The 19,521-nt window shown below is 45.3% G+C and overlaps 1 protein-coding gene across 1 annotated transcript in view; it reads right to left on the minus strand.

Annotated features, from left to right (window-relative positions):
- ATG3 (autophagy related 3) overlaps positions 1-19,521 on the minus strand; it is a 1,040,279-nt gene that overhangs the window by 687,509 nt on the left and 333,249 nt on the right. Inside the window, exons 7-8 of the mRNA XM_044072369.1 lie at positions 18,546-18,578; positions 411-446 (exon numbers count right to left, since the gene is read on the minus strand). Coding sequence (XP_043928304.1) covers positions 411-446; positions 18,546-18,578 — 69 coding nt within the window. The remainder of the gene's footprint in view (positions 1-410; positions 447-18,545; positions 18,579-19,521) is intronic.

Here is a 19,521-nt window from a genome sequence, read left to right on the forward strand (position 1 = left end):
AAGCAAAATCTGAGGGTAATGCTACTCAATGCTAGAAGTCTAAACCTCAAAATGCACTCACTCGAGGCACTCATTAAAATGGAGAACATTGACATTTGTGCAGTGACAGAGACCTGGTTCAAAGCTCCAGAGAGCACCCCTGCATTACCAGGCTTCAATTCATACCACACCTTTCGGCCACCTAACCCATAAAGAAGCACTAAAGGCGGAGGCGTGTCCATATTCATTAAGGATATCCACACCTCCAGGCTAGTTGCACAGTATAATGCATCCGAGATTATCCAAGTGCAACTAACTCTGGGCAAGACCGCAATCCAAATTGTAGCTTGCTACAGACCCCCCACCATGCCCCAGGATTCACACTCCTCATTTCTTGATACACTGGAAAGTATTAGGGTACAACCCAACACCCAGATAATGGGCGATTTCAACTACCCCACCATTAACTGGGAAAACTACTCATGTACCAACTCTTTTGCTCAACGTTTTCTAGAATTCATAAATTCCAATGCCTTGGATCCACTTATTCACACCCCCACCAGGGGCAGCAATATCCTAGACCTGGTCATTACCAACATGGGAAACCGGTGTTCCACACCAGAGGTCAATTCCTCGTTGGTCAGATCCGACCACAAGCTAATCAGCCTAGACATCTCACCCCCAGCCCCAATTAGGGAAACCATCGTAAAAAACTTCTCAAAAGCCAACTTCACACTTCTTAAGACAGAAGTGGCAAACTTCATGACACCCATGCAGACTGACAATAGAGGTATGACTGCCGAATCCTACACAAATGCACTTAATAAGCACTTACATGAGTGTATGGATCATGCTATCCCTAATAGAACCAAGATGTTATCCTCTAAAAAAAGGAAGCCAATCTGGTGGACCTCTGCCATAAACAAACTCTACAACAGAAGAAAGAAACTGTTGCAAAAGAGAGTAAAATCCCATGACTGGAGGAACTCCCTGGTCAACCTCAGTAAGAAGCTGAGATCCCTCATAAAATCCTCCAAAGCTAGTTACGAAAACAAAACTGCCACTGACTCTAAAGACAACCACAAAGCATTCTATAGCTACGTCAAGAATCTAAATGGGAACACTCAGATCTGCTCTGAGTTGCAGCATAATGGCACTAAATATACAGAACCAACTGATATTGCCAACATCCTAGCAGATAGGTTCAGTGCTAACTTTACCCCCTCTCACCCCCTAGAGGGCCCATCTCTATACCTGAAGAATGCAAAGTTCCTATAATCACGGCTGCACAGGTAAAAAACACACTCTCCAAAGCGAAGAACACAGCATCCATGGGACCTGACAATATCCCAGGCTGCGTTCTACACGAACTACAGAATGAACTGGCACCCTACCTAAGTACCATGTTCAATCATAGCCTCACCTCAGGCTTTGTACCCACTGAATGGCGCACCGCAACAGTTATCCCACTCCACAAAGGGGGAGCCACGACGGACCCCGGGAACTACCGCCCCATTAGCCTGACTAGCCTGGTCTGCAAGGCCATGGAACGTATCATCATGGAACTCATAAACAAAGCCACTGGTAATCTCCAAACTCTGGACCCTACACAGTTTGGATTTGTAAAAGGCAGATCATGTCTCCTAAACCTGATTGACTTCTTTGAAGCAGTCACCAAAGCTATAGATCAGGGTAAAATGTTTCACACAGCTTATCTAGATCTCGCCACGGCTTTCGACACCATCCCCCACTCTGGAATTATAGATAAGCTCACTAAACTAGGTATAAATCCCTATGTCACAAGATGGGTTGCCAACTGGCTCACGGACAGAACCCACACTGTGAAAGTAGCGGATTCCAAATCCGACATCAGACCAGTGACAAGTGGAGTACCACAGGGTTCAGTCCTGGGTCCTCTCCTGTTTGGTATCTACTTCTCTGAAGTGCAGGCCAACACAGAAGGTCTTTATTAACAAAGTTTGCAGATGACTGCAAACTAGGAGCCATAATCGAAACTCCTAACGATGTGGACAAACTACAAAAGGGCCTCAATGAGACAGATACCTGGTGTCAAAGCCATGGCCTGAAGCTCAATGCCAAAAAGTATATTGTCATCCCCTTTGGTAAAAACTCTGTACCCATGAACTACCACATAGCTGGTAGTCTACTTAATGCCGAAAATGTGAAGAGAGACCTTGGGACACAGGTGGACAGTAGTCTCTCCTTTGATAATCACATTGCCACAGTGGTCAGGAAATCCTTCTACGTGGCTCATCTCATCACAAAAGGATTCTCATCCAGAAAAAAAGAGGTCATTGTTCCCGTCTACTCATCACTCAGACCCATTATAGAGTACAATGCCTCTTTTGGTATGTACCTCAAGACATCTACAACAACTGGAAAGACCACAGAAATACCTCACAAAGAGGATTACTTGCCTCAAACATATGCCCTATGCAGACCGTCTCAAAAAACTACAGCTTTACTCCATCGCATATCGCCTACTCAGGGGCGATCTCTAACTAACATACAAAGCTATGTCAAACCCAGAGCTGTTGGACATGCTCCACTTAAAGAAAACCCAATCTCTCCGAGCTACACGCTCTAGGGACCTTAACCTTGTCACCACAATAAACAGAACATGCTGGAGGGATAGATTCCTGTCCCAGAGACTTCCCATACACTGGAACAGTCTACCTATGTCAAACAAAGCTCCTCATTAGCACTCAAGAAAAATCTTGATGATTGGATGGGAAATGGGAAATTCACCCCGGGGATCACTTCTGTGGCTCTGCTCGACAGGGGCACAGGAAAATAATTTTCTTGCGTGGCGAAAGCCAGGGTACATTTTTTGGCTAGGCTTGTATGGGCCCTAGGGCCAATAGCCTAGTACCTACCTATGAACCTTATGAAACACAAGATATGGGGGTTTCATACAAAGAGCCTGAAGCTCCAACACTCTACTGGCTGAGGTGACAGCTACCAGAAAAGCCATCTTCCATTACAAGAATTTTAAGTCAACTGATGCCATGGGCTCAAAAGGAGGCGCAACTAAGGCCTGAAGAACCACAGTCAGATCCCATGGCGGGACGGATTCTTAATAGGAGGTCTCAGAAGAAAAGTGCCTTTCAAAAATGTCTTACAAATTCTGGCAGCAGCAAGAGAGCCTAAATTGTCCCCTACATGGAAATGAGAAATAGCCGCCAGCTAGACCTTCACTGTGGAAGAGCTGGCTCCTTGCTGGAAGATAAGAGACAAAAAGTCTAATACCGCTGGGATCGGAGTAGTAAAAGGATCCAGATTTCTCTCTGAAGCCCAAATGGAGAAATGTCTCCATTTGCTACAGTAAATTTTCTTGGTAGAGGATTTATGTGCCGCAACCAAGATGGATTTAACAGGGGAAGAGATACCGTGAGTCCTAGTAACTAGTGGAACTGGAGCAGCCAAGTTGTGAGCTTCAGGCTGTCCAGATTCGAAGGAAGCATTCCCGAGGGATGACGAATTAGATCCGGAATGGGATCCAAGATCCAAGGTGGAGCTATGAGATGAGACCATAGGCAGGGGAACCAGACTTGATGAGGCCAGAATGGGGCTATGAGGATCATTCTGCTCCCCAACTGAAAAGCTTTCTGTAAGAATTTTGTCATGATTGGGGGATACGCATAAAGAAGACCGGGTGGCCAAGCATGAACAAGAGCATCTCTGGGGGCTTCCCCCGTCGAGGGGATTAGAGCGAAAAACACGCTGCACTTCGCGTTGGATGGCGATGTGAAGAGATCGCTGACCCCACTTGACGAAGACCTGTTCCGCTACACAAGGTACAGAGACCACTTGTAGAGAGAAAGGATAGTTCTGCTCAATATGTCTGCCAAGATGTTGGACCGACCCGGAATGTGAGTTGCTATCAGAAAGAGGTTGGTGGAGATCGCCCATTCCCAAACTCTCATGGATTCTCGACAAAGGGGATAAGACTTGGTTCCCCCGTTTGTTGATATACCAGACCACTGACATATTGTCTGACTGGATCGCAATAGTTCCAAGTGGAAGATAAGCATGAAAGGCCTGCAACACTAAAAGGACCGCTCTCATCTCTAGCATATGCAGAATGGTCTCGCTTTGAGTCCATGTGCCTTGAACAGCCCTGCTTGAACAGTGCCCCCCCCCACCCTAGGGTAGGACCCTGAATTGATAATGACTGGCCCCTAGCCAAAAGCAGAGGAACCTCCTGGATCACCTGTTCATCAGGATATGGTAGTACACATCCTTGAGGTCTATAGAGCACAACCAGTCTTCCTCCTGCAAGAAGGGCAGGATGGATTGAAGCCTGACCACCCGGAACTTTTCCTTGGCAATGAACAGGTTCATTGATGACAGGTCGAGAATTGGCCTAAGATCCCCCATCTTTTTTGGTACCAAAAAGAACCTGGAATAGATGCCTGATCCAGGTGGATCTGGGGGCACCTGCTGGATGGCTCTTTTTTCTAGCAGCTTTTGTATTTCCAAAAGCAGTGGTCTCCCTCTGAGTGGGTGGGACGTCCGGGAGGCGCCTTGTGTAAGGGGGCTTGTTTGTGAAGGGATTAGACTAGCCTCTGGATATTATTAGAAGCACCCAGCGATCTGTCATGATGGGAGTCCCATTGGGCTAGGTGCATCGAAATATGCCCCCCCCCGACTGCCTCCAGAGAGGAGCAGTCGGGCAAGCCCTCAGGGTTGCTGCAGTCTATCTGAAAAGGTTCCAGTGACCTGAAGTTCTTTGCCCCCCCCCCCTCTGCCTCTGGGCCAGCATCCACCTTGTCCCCCTCTGCCTATGAGGGAGAAGGAGTCCCGAGTGTTCCGAGACTGCTGAGTTTTCCGGAACCACAGCTTCTTTTGCCCTCACTGGTTCCTGGAAAAGAACCTTTGAGGGTTAGAGAAGCGGATCCCAACAGCTGACAGCATTTTCACATCTTTCTCGCTCTGGACATGGGTATCGCGGACAGTCTTCCCGAACAGGGTCGAACTGTCAAAGGGCGCATTAGTGAAGGACACCTTGAAGGGTTCCGAGAAATCACAAAGACGGAGCCAGGCATGACGCCTTAAGGCGGTACCGGACCAGCTAGCCCTAGCGGCTCTCTCAGCAGAGTGAGAGAGTAGACGCATGGACGTATTGGACACAGACTTGAGAGTGGCCATACAAGCTGAGAAGGTCCGTTTATCCTCGGCTGACATGGACTCTGGGGGAACCTCGGCGTACTCTTTCACAAGGTCCTGCAGCAGTTGAATTACGTGGGCCAAGTAATTCAGCACCATTATAGTAAAGGTAGCTGAAGCAAAAGTCCACTTTCCAAGACGGTCCATTGCCCTAGACTCCTTGTCTGGGGGGGTGGACCAGGGAACTTTCCTGGGCGTGTTCCTTTTTTGTGGCCGCCACCACCATGGCATCAACCGGGGAACCTTTGCTCCAAGAAGCTCTATCTGCGGGGGGGGGGCTCAATATTTTGTCAGGCCTTTTGGGTATTGGCTCCAGAGTGTCTGGCTCCTTCCACGCCCTGGTGGTAAGGTCCACCAGAGGGTCGGCTGGGGGGGGAACACCCAAGTGGTAGATGGGCCTGTGTCAAACGCCTCCAGGAATACCAACTCATCAGAGAAAGGTTTTTGGGTGGACAACCCCCCCCCTCTGGCGAAGGAGTTCCATTGCGTCTCCGAAGGAGACTTCTTCAGGGGGTTGGGTTGGGGGAACCTTCCCCTTCCTCCAAGTCGGTATCCTCAGTGAGGGACTAAGGGGAGTCCAAGTGCCTCCTTTTACACTGGCGTTTGTGAGGAACCTCCTCTGGTGGACTCTCCAGGGAGGGCTCAAATGGTTTCGTATTCCTCTAGGGGAACTGGCTGGGACGCAATAGACACAGGCTGCCCCTGGGAGGACTGGATGACGGAAGACAAGCCCAACTGCCAGGGGGCAGGGATGGATCCCGAGGAAAGAGTGAGGGGTCTCAATCCTTCAGAGAGAACTCTCCCCACAACGAATGCCGAAGGAGAATCGGCTCCCCTGAAACTGGTGGTGAGGGTAGCCATGACCCTCGGATCCGACGAAGGGATCGGAGCCAAAGTTGGAATGGCCAGACCCAAAGGGACAATATGCCCCGACCATAACGGAGCCGATGACATCCCCTCAGATCAGATGCCCAACTCACAGCTCCGAGAGCTCGAATCTGAAAGACTCAAAGGCATTGTTGGCGTCGAGGCCAAAGGCACCATCGGCGCCAACCCCCAGACTCCGGGGCTCCTCAGATCCATAGACTCCGAAATCTGATGGCAGATTGGAGAAGTAGCTATCGGGGCGAAAAACGGAGCTGAACTCCCCACACCGGCGGGAGTGGGGAGCCAGCAACACTCCCATCTGCAGTTGAGTTTGTAGAAACCTTCGCATCATCCAATCCATGTCTGCTTCAGAGATGCTCCAAGTCAATCTCGAGGACGCCACCGACGCTGGACAGGAGAGCCGATGCAAAGATAACCTTGAGGGTGGTCTAGCCTCCTCCTCTGGCTCCAGAGAAAAACGTGGTGAATGGAGCCGAGGAGAGGATGGCTTAGTAACTTTAACAGGAGACAAAATCACCTTAGTGGGAGGGTCCATTGGATCCAACTCGGCCTGCCGCTTGTGGCCCTTCTATCTCCATCTTTTTCCTTTTCTGAATGTCTCTCTGTCTCCCTGTGTTTGTCTTTCATTCTCTCTTTCTTGGCCTCTCTCTCTCCCTGTGGCAAGGTGGGAGGGCAAGTCCAGGACAGGGGAGGAGGACCGAAAGGCTGGACAGCCACAGACGTGGCTGGCAAAGAAGCTGTGGAAGAAGTAGAAGACCCGCCAGAATTAACTTGCTCCTGCGATCCCGCAGGGCTCGAGGGTTGAAGGCCGCACAGATTTTGCAGCTGGAAGACAAATGAGGCACCCCCAAGCAAATTACACAGAGTGTGACCATCGGCTGGTAACAGCTTGTGGCCACACTCTGTGCACTTAGAGAAAGTAACTTTCTGAATTTCCGACATAGTAAACGCACAAACACACACACACACACACACTAAGGGTGGGAAGGGGGGGCCTACACTGAAAGAAAGTTAACAACTTTCTAACTACAATACGCAAATATCTAGTGAGGAAGGGAACCCGTAATGAGAGATAAACTAATAGTTATCTATAGAAATATCAAAGGGGCACACACAAACCAAAAAATTTCGAAAAACCCTGACAAACTTGCCTGGAGCTCAAAATTCCCATGCTGGCAAAGCCGCGGCAAACAAGATCTGGGGATTGGAAGGAGGTTGTAGTGTAGTATGGTTAGGGGGAAGGAGCTTGGAGCTCAGATCTTTTTGCTTGGTATGCTGCCGGCTCGGAACAGTGTCAGATCCAAAACCCACAGGTTGCTGATCAAATTAAGTTAACTACTTCAGATCTACAGATTCCATTTCCTGAACCTCTTCAATTTAAGAGGAATTCGTTTTTCTTTTACCAGAAACTGTTTTGTAAGAATGGTCAAGACCCTGCACAAGAACCTGAGCCAAGGTCAATAAATTACTCCTGTCTAAAATAACTGACAAAGGAGAAGAGAAATGTTTAGTTTTCTTGCTCTTTCACAGGAATTTGTGGAAAAGAAAAACAAAATCCACAACTGCCAACACCAAGTTCCCTAGGGACAGACACAACATTCTGACTAAGCTAGGGTATAGTCCATGGCCCCTTCTCCTAGGAATAGTCAAGAGTGGCTCTCCCTTGCTCCGAGGGTATCCCAACAGTTGCAAAGGACGTGTTTAATCCCCATGTCCATGGTTGCTATATGGACTACACAAGTGAGATCTGAAGAAAAAGAGAACTGGTCTGAGGAACTACCTTTGGACACAGTAGAGTCACCCATCTACAGGTGAGGCACATTACCAGCCAACTGTGGTGGCAAAGGCTATTTAATCTTTTTCTTGCTGTGGTTGGAAGAAGATCCAACTGAGAAAGCAGCACTTTGTTCTACAGTCAAGCCAAAAATGGTGCTAGTTTCCTGGGAGTTTAGCAGCAATAGCTGGTGAAACAGGAAAGCAGGAAGAACGTAACTTTTCCCCAGGAAAAAGCACAGTAAACGGCACTTTAAGTATAATTACCACAAATTTATCCAGAAAATAAAAGTTATGTACTTACCATAATGATAGATCCATTTTGTCTGTCGCCATGTGGTTCAACCTGCAGGATATTGGATCAGACAGTGGCCAAATCCTCTAGACTTCAACTTGCTGGGCTCCAGCTCCCCTACACACAATCTCCCACTTCCCAACAGATACCTCAGATGAGCCTGCTCCTCGTGCTCTAAATTATCTTTTTCACACAAAAGAGGAGGACAAAACTCCAAGAAACAGACAGCAATTGAGCCCTCCCCACTTAATCATCTTATGCTCTGAGACTAACTAAAAAGGCAGGGGCAGGAGGAGAGGAAGGTTGAACCAGAGGGAGACAGACAACAAAGAACTAGTGTTATGGTAAGTACATAACTTTTGTATCAGATGTTGTCTTCTTCATCTGGCTTCAACCTTTATGTCACAGTTCCCATGCAGGTAAGAATCCACAAAAGGATATTCCACAGCACGGTGTAGTGGAAGGAAGCCCTGGACCTAGACTGAGTGTTCAGATTATAGTGAGAAACAAGGATGTTCTTGAAAAGGAAGCCATAGCTCTAGTAGAGTGACCTTTAGGTTTACCACTCAAAGCCTTGCCTCACAAGGTTTAAGTAAAGGAAATACTGTCCGACAGCTACTTGGATAACATCACTTTAGACAAAGATCTGCCCAATCTGGATTCTGAAAAGAAAACTGGACTTTCTAAAGGCTTTTGCCCTGTCCAAGTAAAATCTCAATTTCTACGCACAACCAAGCAATGCAGAAGCATTCACCCTTGTTTGAGAGATTAAGAAAAAGCACAAGAAGGTGAATAAGACCTAGTCAAATTACTCCTGGAGTAATTCTAAAGAAAGGAAGGACTGGTGGAGAGTGAAATGCTATCTTTGTGAAACACCAGATAGGGAGGAGAATCTACACTTTGTACCCCAAAACTCTCTGGGCTCAAGTAACAGCCACCAAAAACAAGGTTTTTCAAGATGACCACTTTAGGTATGAAGTAGCAGAGGGTTCAAAAGGACATGTAACACAAGAAGCAAATACAGAGGAGGGACAGGATCCCAAACATGAGGAAATAGAAGAAATGCTCCTTGAGAAACACCTTGGAAATTTTCAGAGCAACCAAGGGAAGACTATCCCTATCGACAGGAAAATTTGAAATTCCTCCCAGTTGTACCTTAATCACAGTGAAACTACAGCCCAAATTACACAAGTCAGCAAGAAAATCCAGAACAGATTCTAAATGAGTGGAAAAAGACTCAAACCCTTGAGATACTGCCCCACACTGCAAAAACACTTTCATTTATTTGAATACACTTTCCTAGTAGATAGCTTTTGGGACAGTGACAAAATATGCACAACGTTATCAGACAGCTTGGGATTACTGGCCATCAAGGGAACTGGGAGGAAAGTGGTTAACTTGGGATCCAGACCCAGAGGATGAGAAATGAGATCCAGACAGGGATCTAGAACCCAAGGAGAATATCACGCAAGAGGCCACAGAAAGGGGAACCACACCTGCTGAGGCCAGAAGGGAACTAGGAGGATCGCTGATGCTCTGCAACAGGCTGCCTTCTGAAGGCATTTGTCAATCATGGGATGTGGGGGATATGCATATAGGAGACCTGAAGGCTAAGCATACAGAAGAGAAGAGCATCTCTGCATGACTACCCCTGAGGAGGGACTAAGGCATAACAGATGTTGCATTTGGTGTTGGGGAGGCAAACAGATTGCAACACAGAATATTCCAGTACTGACAAACCCAAACTGCAACTCTGACTCAAAGACCACTTGCGAAGATGATGATTCCTGCTCAAGCTGTCAGCCAGAACATTGGACCTCCCTGGGATGCGCACTGCAATCAGAAAAGTACAGTTTTGTACCTACCATAAATGTAGATGTTCGAGGATTCCATTGCTGCAGTCCTTACTATTGGGTATAGTCCGCATCCAGTCGGCCCGAATACCAGAGTATAAGGCTGACGTCGGTCAGGGCGCATTAGACTGACGTCAGTACGTCAGGGTACTAATGCGCATGACCGACGTCATATCCTCAGTCTTTTCTTGCCCCAGATGTCAGAAGACCCTAAAAAGACAAGGCTCAAAATACCTGCACCAAAAATATATATACAATATATACAAGACTATATACAAAAATATCAGCATGTTACCTCACCTGCACAACCACCCCTAAACACAGAGGGGAAGGAGGGAGGGTAAATTGGACTGCAGCAATGGAATCCTCGAACATCTACATTTATGGTAGGTACAAAACTGTACTATGTTCTTCGTCTCCCATTGCTGCAGTCCTTACTATTGGGTAGAATCCCAAAGCAGAGGTAAGGGAGGCTGGCAAATCATAAAGAAGTAGGAGCTGACAACAAGCCTTGCAAAACAGCTGTGGCAAAACCAGCCCTGGACTTAGAGTAGATAGGAAGGTGATAATGCTTAGAGAAAGTATGCACTGAACTCCAAGTAGCTGCTTCCAAAATATCCTTAGTTGCCACCCCCCTTAGAAATGCTGTTGAAGTGGCAGTAGCCCTAGTGGAATGAGGCCTAATCCCAGCTGGAATCTCCTTGCCATGATGGGAATAACAAAATGCAATGCAAAAGCCAATCCACCTAGAAATAGTTTGTTTTGACACAGACTTGCCCTGTGAACTCAAAGCAAAAGAAACAAACAACTGCTGAGACTGCCTAAAACCCTTAGTCCTGCTTAAATAATAACGCAATTGCCTGTGTACATCTAAAGTGTGCAAAATCTTTTCCCCTTTATTTTGGGGTCTGCATAAAACGTAGGCAAATGAATAGTTTGGTTTAAAGCCACACTAGAAACCACCTTAGGCATAAAGGAAGGATTAGTACGTAATGATACCCTATCCTTATGGAAAATCAAAAAGGGCTCTACTGCCATAAGGGCCTGCAACTCAGACACCCTTCTTGCAGAAGTAATAGCCAACAGAAAAGCAGTCTTCCATGACAAGTATTTCAATTCAGCAGTAGCTGCAGGCTCAAAAGGTTGTAGAGTAAGTTTTTCCAACACAAAATTGAGATCCCAAGCAGGAGTAGGAGCTCTACGGGGGTCTTATATTCTTTGCCCCTCTAAGAAACTGCTTGAACAAAGGATCGAAAACAAAGGTGGGTCACAATCATAGTGAGCTGAAATTGCTGCAGCATGAATCTTAATGGAAGAGAAGGACAAACCTTTGTCCAATAACTCAGTAAGATATTGAAGAGCCACACTCAAATTAGGCTCAGAAATCTCCAAATTCTTTGCTGTACTCCAAAATAAAAATCTCTTCCATTTTTCTGCGTACACTCTCCTTGTACTAGGTCTTCTAGCTTCCATAATCACATTTAAAACTTGTTGAGGAAGTTGAGACCTGCTGTGTCTCAACACAGAATATGCCAGGCTGTTAGATGAAGAGAGTGAAGCTTGACATTGAGCAGATGACCGTCCTTCTGAGACAACAGATGAGGAATCAGAGGTAAAGGCCATGGAGGCTTCTTTACCAGACTCCGTAGTAGTGGGTACCAGTGTTGCTGAGGCCAATCTGGAGCTATCAAAATCATCCTTGGCCTGTCTTGTCTGACCTTTAATAATACCTTTGGAAGAAGAGGCAGAGGTGGAAAGGCATACACATGAAGGTTTTTCCAACTGAAAGACAGAGCATCCACTTTCCAAGCTGTGTGATGAAACCCCTTTGTGCAATACTTTGGCAGCTGGTGGTTTAGTGGAGAAGCGAACAGATCTATGTCTGGAGTTCCCCATGACACTGTCAATTTCTGAAATACATGAAGATCCAGTTTCCACTCGTGGGGATCCATGATTTGTCTGCTTAACACATCTGCTAAGGAGTTCTGTGCTCCTGGCAGAAACCTTGCCTGAAGAGTAAGTTGCAAGCTTAGCGCAGTCTCCCATAAAATCATTGCTTGCCTGCATAGAGGATAAGAATGTGTTCCCCTTGCTTGTTGATGTACCACATGACAGTTGTGTTGTCTGTTAGAATCAACACCTGCCCTGGAAGAAGTAACTCCTTGAAAGCCATTAATGCAAACTGGACTGCTAACATCTCCTTCATGTTGATATGCAGATGCTGTAGTCTGGCAGGCCACTTGTCTTGTATCCACTTTCCATTTAGATGAGCTCCCCAAGCAATGTCCGAGGCATCTGTCGTTAAAATCTGACTTGCCTCTGGCCGGGTCACAGAGAGTCCCTTGTTTAGGTGACATTCCTGAGCCCACCACAAAAATTCTTTTGAAGGCAAGGTATTATTTGAATGACAGTGTCCAAATCCTGGCAGTGCTGTGTCCATACATTTTGAGATACCATTGTAGCTTCCTCATATGCAGTTTGGCATTGGGAAGCACCAGAATACAAGATGCCATGAACCCTAATGCTTGAAGGACTGACCTTGCAGTCAGCACGGACTGATGAGATAGTTGATGGAAGTAAAGTGATAGACTCTTTTGTTTGTCCGGGGTTAAAAGGCCATCTGGGCTGCTGTATTCAGTCTCACACCCAGAAAGCACATGTCTTGAGAGGGTACTAGACTGGACTTTATTTCGTTCACAGAATACCCTAGGCATCTTAGCACTGCTATAACATGTTCCAGATGCTGTAGAAGGTCTTCCTTTTCTTGAGCCAGGATCAGGCAGTCGTCCAAGTAAGGATAGATTTGAATTCCTTGTAGCCTGAAGTAAGCTATCACTGGAGCCAGAACCTTTGTGAATACTCTGGGCGCAGTAGATAAGCCAAAGGGCAATGCAGAGAACTGATAATGAAAATTTCCAGCTCGAAATCGCAGATACTTCCTGCAACTTAGCCTTATAGGCACATGAAGGTAAGCTTCCTTGAGATCTAAAGTTACCATCCAGTGATCTTTGCCCAGCAGAGGTAAAAGTTGTTGTAACGTCAACATCTTGAACTTGGGAATGTCCAGATAAGTGTTGAGGAGAGATAAATCCAAAATTGGTCTCCACGTGTTCCCCTTCTTTGGTACTAGGAACAGGCGAGAATAAAATCCTAGGCCCCTTTCTGACACAGGGACTGGCTGAATGGCCCCCATCTGGAGTAACTGAGAAACTTGCTTGTGAGCCTCCTTTCTTTGTGGAGGAGGAACGTCTGGCATGCCTTTGAAGGGAGGCATTGTGTGGAAATAAAACCTGTAACCGTGGTGAATGATATCCAACACCCATCTGTCTTGAGTAATTAAATCCCAATTTTCTTTGAAAAGAGACAGTCTTCCTCCCAGAGGAGCTGCCAGACGAGAATCTGCTGGCAGCTGAAAAGGCAGGTCATTGGGTCTGTTTACGAAAGGACTGACCCCTGCCCTCACCAGAAGTCTGAGCAGGCGAACTCCCTGATCTAGGCCTAAAAGAACCTTGAGCCCTGCCCCTACCACACAAAAAACCCCCCAACACTAAGGGTGGGAAGGGGGGGCCTACACTGAAAGAAAGTTAACAACTTTCTAACTACAATACGCAAATATCTAGTGAGGAAGGGAACCCGTAATGAGAGATAAACTAATAGTTATCTATAGAAATATCAAAGGGGCACACACAAACCAAAAAATTACGAAAAACCCTGACAAACTTGCCTGGTGCTCAAAATTCCCATGCTGGCAAAGCCGCGGCAAACAAGATCTGGGGATTGGAAGGAGGTTGTAGTGTAGTATGGTTAGGGGGAAGGAGCTTGGAGCTCAGATCTTTTTGCTTGGTATGCTGCCGGCTCGGAACAGTGTCAGATCCAAAACCCACAGGTTGCTGATCAAATTAAGTTAACTACTTCAGATCTACAGATTCCATTTCCTGAACCTCTTCAATTTAAGAGGAATTCGTTTTTCTTTTACCAGAAACTGTTTTGTAAGAATGGTCAAGACCCTGCACAAGAACCTGAGCCAAGGTCAATAAATTACTCCTGTCTAAAATAACTGACAAAGGAGAAGAGAAATGTTTAGTTTTCTTGCTCTTTCACAGGAATTTGTGGAAAAGAAAAACAAAATCCACAACTGCCAACACCAAGTTCCCTAGGGACAGACACAACATTCTGACTAAGCTAGGGTATAGTCCATGGCCCCTTCTCCTAGGAATTGTCAAGAGTGGCTCTCCCTTGCTCCGAGGGTATCCCAACAGTTGCAAAGGACGTGTTTAATCCCCATGTCCATGGTTGCTATATGGACTACACAAGTGAGATCTGAAGAAAAAGAGAACTGGTCTGAGGAACTACCTTTGGACACAGTAGAGTCACCCATCTACAGGTGAGGCACATTACCAGCCAACTGTGGTGGCAAAGGCTATTTAATCTTTTTCTTGCTGTGGTTGGAAGAAGATCCAACTGAGAAAGCAGCACTTTGTTCTACAGTCAAGCCAAAAATGGTGCTAGTTTCCTGGGAGTTTAGCAGCAATAGCTGGTGAAACAGGAAAGCAGGAAGAACGTAACTTTTCCCCAGGAAAAAGCACAGTAAACGGCACTTTAAGTATAATTACCACAAATTTATCCGCAGAAAATAAAAGTTATGTACTTACCATAATGATAGATCCATTTTGTCTGTCGCCATGTGGTTCAACCTGCAGGATATTGGATCAGACAGTGGCCAAATCCTCTAGACTTCAACTTGCTGGGCTCCAGCTCCCCTACACACAATCTCCCACTTCCCAACAGATACCTCAGATGAGCCTGCTCCTCGTGCTCTAAATTATCTTTTTCACACAAAAGAGGAGGACAAAACTCCAAGAAACAGACAGCAATTGAGCCCTCCCCACTTAATCATCTTATGCTCTGAGACTAACTAAAAAGGCAGGGGCAGGAGGAGAGGAAGGTTGAACCAGAGGGAGACAGACAACAAAGAACTAGTGTTATGGTAAGTACATAACTTTTGTATCAGATGTTGTCTTCTTCATCTGGCTTCAACCTTTATGTCACAGTTCCCATGCAGGTAAGAATCCACAAAAGGATATTCCACAGCACGGTGTAGTGGAAGGAAGCCCTGGACCTAGACTGAGTGTTCAGATTATAGTGAGAAACAAGGATGTTCTTGGAAAAGGAAGCCATAGCTCTAGTAGAGTGACCTTTAGGTTTACCACTCAAAGCCTTGCCTCACAAGGTTTAAGTAAAGGAAATACTGTCCGACAGCTACTTGGATAACATCACTTTAGACAAAGATCTGCCCAATCTGGATTCTGAAAAGAAAACTGGACTTTCTAAAGGCTTTTGCCCTGTCCAAGTAAAATCTCAATTTCTAAGCACAACCAAGCAATGCAGAAGCATTCACCCTTGTTTGAGAGATTAAGAAAAAGCACAAGAAGGTGAATAAGACCTAGTCAAATTACTCCTGGAGTAATTCTAAAGAAAGGAAGGACTGGTGGAGAGTGAAATGCTATCTTTGTGAAACACCAGATAGGGAGGAGAATCTACACTTTGTACCCCAAAACTCTCTGGGCTCAAGTAACAGCCACCAAAAACAAGGTTTTTCAAGATGACCACTTTAGGTATGAAGTAGCAGAGGGTTCAAAAGGACATGTAACACAAGAAGCAAATACAGAGGAGGGACAGGATCCCAAACATGAGGAAATAGAAGAAATGCTCCTTGAGAAACACCTTGGAAATTTTCAGAGCAACCAAGGGAAGACTATCCCTATCGACAGGAAAATTTGAAATTCCTCCCAGTTGTACCTTAATCACAGTGAAACTACAGCCCAAATTACACAAGTCAGCAAGAAAATCCAGAACAGATTCTAAATGAGGGGAAAAAGACTCAAACCCTTGAGATACTGCCCCACACTGCAAAAACACTTTCATTTATTTGAATACACTTTCCTAGTAGATAGCTTTTGGGACAGTGACAAAATATGCACAACATTATCAGACAGCTTGGGATTACTGGCCATCAAGGGAACTGGGAGGAAAGTGGTTAACTTGGGATCCAGACCCAGAGGATGAGAACTGAGATCCAGACAGGGATCTAGAACCCAAGGAGAATATCACGCAAGAGGCCACAGAAAGGGGAACCACACCTGCTGAGGCCAGAAGGGAACTAGGAGGATCGCTGATGCTCTGCAACAGGCTGCCTTCTGAAGGCATTTGTCAATCATGGGATGTGGGGGATATGCATATAGGAGACCTGAAGGCTAAGCATACAGAAGAGAAGAGCATCTCTGCATGACTACCCCTGAGGAGGGACTAAGGCATAACAGATGTTGCATTTGGTGTTGGGGGGGCAAACAGATTGCAACACAGAATATTCCAGTACTGACAAACCCAAACTGCAACTCTGACTCAAAGACCACTTGCAAAGATGATGATTCCTGCTCAAGCTGTCAGCCAGAACATTGGACCTCCCTGGGATGCGCACTGCAATCAGAAACTGTTGAGACAACATCTCCCATAATCAAACCCTCACTGTCTCTCAACAAAGAGGATAAGAATGTGTTATCCTTTGCTTGTTCAGATACCAGACAATGGACTTTAACCTTCTGAATTGAAATCATACCGCTGGGGAGGACATCCAGAAAGGCCTGCAATGCAAGGAAGACGGTCCTCATCTCCAGGACTCTGATGTGAACATTGGCCTCCACAGAAGACCTAGACCCTTGAACCATCCTCCCTTCGAAATGCCCCCGCCCCACCCAAGAAGGGAGACATCCACGGTGACTATGGCCATAGACGGTCTCCTATTGGTCACTAAGGGCGACTGTAACCACCACCAAATCTGATCATGACACCTTTGTTATCTTCAACACACAATATACCTGCACGATTGGCTGGTGCACGGCTATACCACATCAACGAAACAGCAAAAAAGAAGCCAGCACTCAATTCTCCAGTGTAGCCTTCTGGCAAAAAAATATTTTATTCCATGAAGACTAAATAAAAATTTAACCCAGTGGGGTCATACCGGTTTCGGCAAAAGCCTTCTTGAGCAACCACACCACAAAAATAATATAAAAAACTATTAACTCACACACATTTATATGCAATTTAGTAGCGCCCTCTAGTGGATAAAAAATATATTACATAACTAGATAGCAAAAATAATAAATTACATTTTTTTAAATATCACAAAATATCTGTGTGTACAGGAATCCAATAGTAAATATATAAATGATGATCCATTTCAAAATTATTCAAAATTGGTCATTCAACCCAGGTGAAAATAGAGCTCCCAATTTGACAATCCACATTTTTTTCTTTATTCGTTAGTAACTAATGTAATGCATAAACCTCATTACCCCTGAACCTGATATGGTCAATGACCATGAAGCTAAAGATCCCTGTGGGATGTTTGAGTATGTGCTTGTATAAGGAACTCAAAACCTTTTTGTTTCTGATATCACTTAAATGTTCACAGATCCTTAATTTAAAGGGTCGAGAAGTCTGCCCCACATAAAATGCCTGACAGCTACATTGGGCTAAATAAATAACCTAACTGGTACTGCAGTTAGCAAAAAAGAAAACATTATAAACATGTGGAGAATTGTGAGAAGTAAAACTGTCTGACTTGAGCACCCTTGGACAATACGAGCAGTGCCCACATGGATGACAACCCAGCAAAAGTTGCCCAGTTACTGTTGTTTCAGCGAGGGGATAGGGAAGATAATTATGCCCCCTTTTATAATGACTGAATAACGATCCCAATGACCGCCCCCTTCTGGAAGGAATAGGAACACCAATCTTTAATATAATTATTTAATGTGTTATCGGACTGTAATAAGTACCAATGTCTTTGAATGATATTCACGAAGCTCCTAGTGTTTCTGCCATAAGTAGTGATCAATCTGGGCTCCTGAGATTGGTCTGTAGACTTGGGATGATATGGTAGCAACTGTAACCTATCTTGTTAATTGGTAAACCGACTGGCCCTGTTAATGTCACCTGCTTGATATCCCCTGTTCTTAAATCTGGCTGTTAACTCCTGTTGATGGTAGGCATACATGGAGGAATCAGAGCAAATTTTCCTGATACGAATAAATTGCGATTTGGGGATATTCCTCATGACATGTTGTGGGTGGAAGCTCGTGGCATGAAGTAGGGTGTTGAACTGTGGATACTTTCTAAATACCTCACTCTCCAAAGTGTCTAATTCAGTTCTCTTAATTGACATTTGTACATATTCGCCCGATCAAGCCAATATTGCAAGGCAGTAAGTCCTGCCCAATGGGGGATACTAGTACATAAGGAGGTGACATCCAAGGTAAAGAGCCAGTCCGGTTACAGTTGCATATCTGATATGATGGCAAGAATCTGTGTGGTGTCCTGTAACCTCGCCCGTATCAAGGATAACAAAGGTTTAAGATATTGCGTGAGAAATTCTGACAAAGGCTCCGTCAAGGAGCCTCTACCAGAGACAACTGGTCAACCAGGTGGTCTATTGGGATCCTTACGGATCTTAGGCAAAAACTAAATGTATTGTTGTCTAGGGTGATTGACCTTGAGGTGATAACAGGTATCCTGAGTGATGATACCCTCCTCTTCTGCTAAATCCAAGAATTTGTCAATGTCCTGTTTAAACATACTGGTTGGGTCAATAGACATTGCCATATAATGAGATTCATTAGATAGTTGTTGCTCTGCCTCATAATCCACCCAATTTTGAACCACCACTGCCTCACCCTTGTCCGCCGGCAAAATGGCAATGTCATGATTCTTAATAAGATGTTCAACACATGACCTTTCTTGTTGGCTGAGATTATCCTTAATAGTATTATGATTGCTCAAATTCGGATGTAAATCTTTGAGAACCTCATTTTGAAAAGACTGCACAATGGGTGACACTGGTGGCTTGAACTGTGAAGGTCTAAATCGAAAAGTTCCGAGGCCAGATTGTTTTTTCACAACTTAGAAGGGGAGAAGGTAGATCAATCTTAAATTAAGGGTACGGCAAAAATTGACAACATCTTGTGCAAAATGATGCTCCGGAACACAAAAACTTGGCACAAAACCCAAATTTAGAACCTGGAGGAGTTGTTCATTAAATAGAACAGAAGATATGTTGTGTACATTGTTCACTTCAACATTCAAATTTTGGTCATATTCTGAAGAAACACCCCAAGATCCATGATGTATTTTGTGTTTCCTACCCCCCCCCCCATCTCTGAGATCTGTACCTAAAGGGATCCACCCCTCAAACTGCGCTCTAAATTGTTCCTCTTGGGAACTGGTGAAACTCTGGTGTGGCCATCCTCCCAGTCTGTGTTCAATGATGATTCATCCCCAGAAGTTGCAGACTCCCTATCTCTTTTCTTGAGTATAGTCCTAGGTCGAGAGGCCCTTGATTTTTTTGGGGTTTAGACAGGTGAGACAAATTTAACTCTGGGACGCACCTCAAAAGGCTTACCTCTATCATAATCTCCCACATCACAAGTAAACATTTTTCTTTTTCTTTCCTTCAACCCAGAATCCAATTCTAACAGATCCTTA

The sequence above is a fragment of the Protopterus annectens genome, chromosome 5.part0 (genome assembly GCF_019279795.1).
Source record: "Protopterus annectens isolate FY-2018-M chromosome 5.part0, PAN1.0, whole genome shotgun sequence".
NCBI classification, from domain to species: Eukaryota; Metazoa; Chordata; order Ceratodontiformes; family Protopteridae; genus Protopterus; species Protopterus annectens.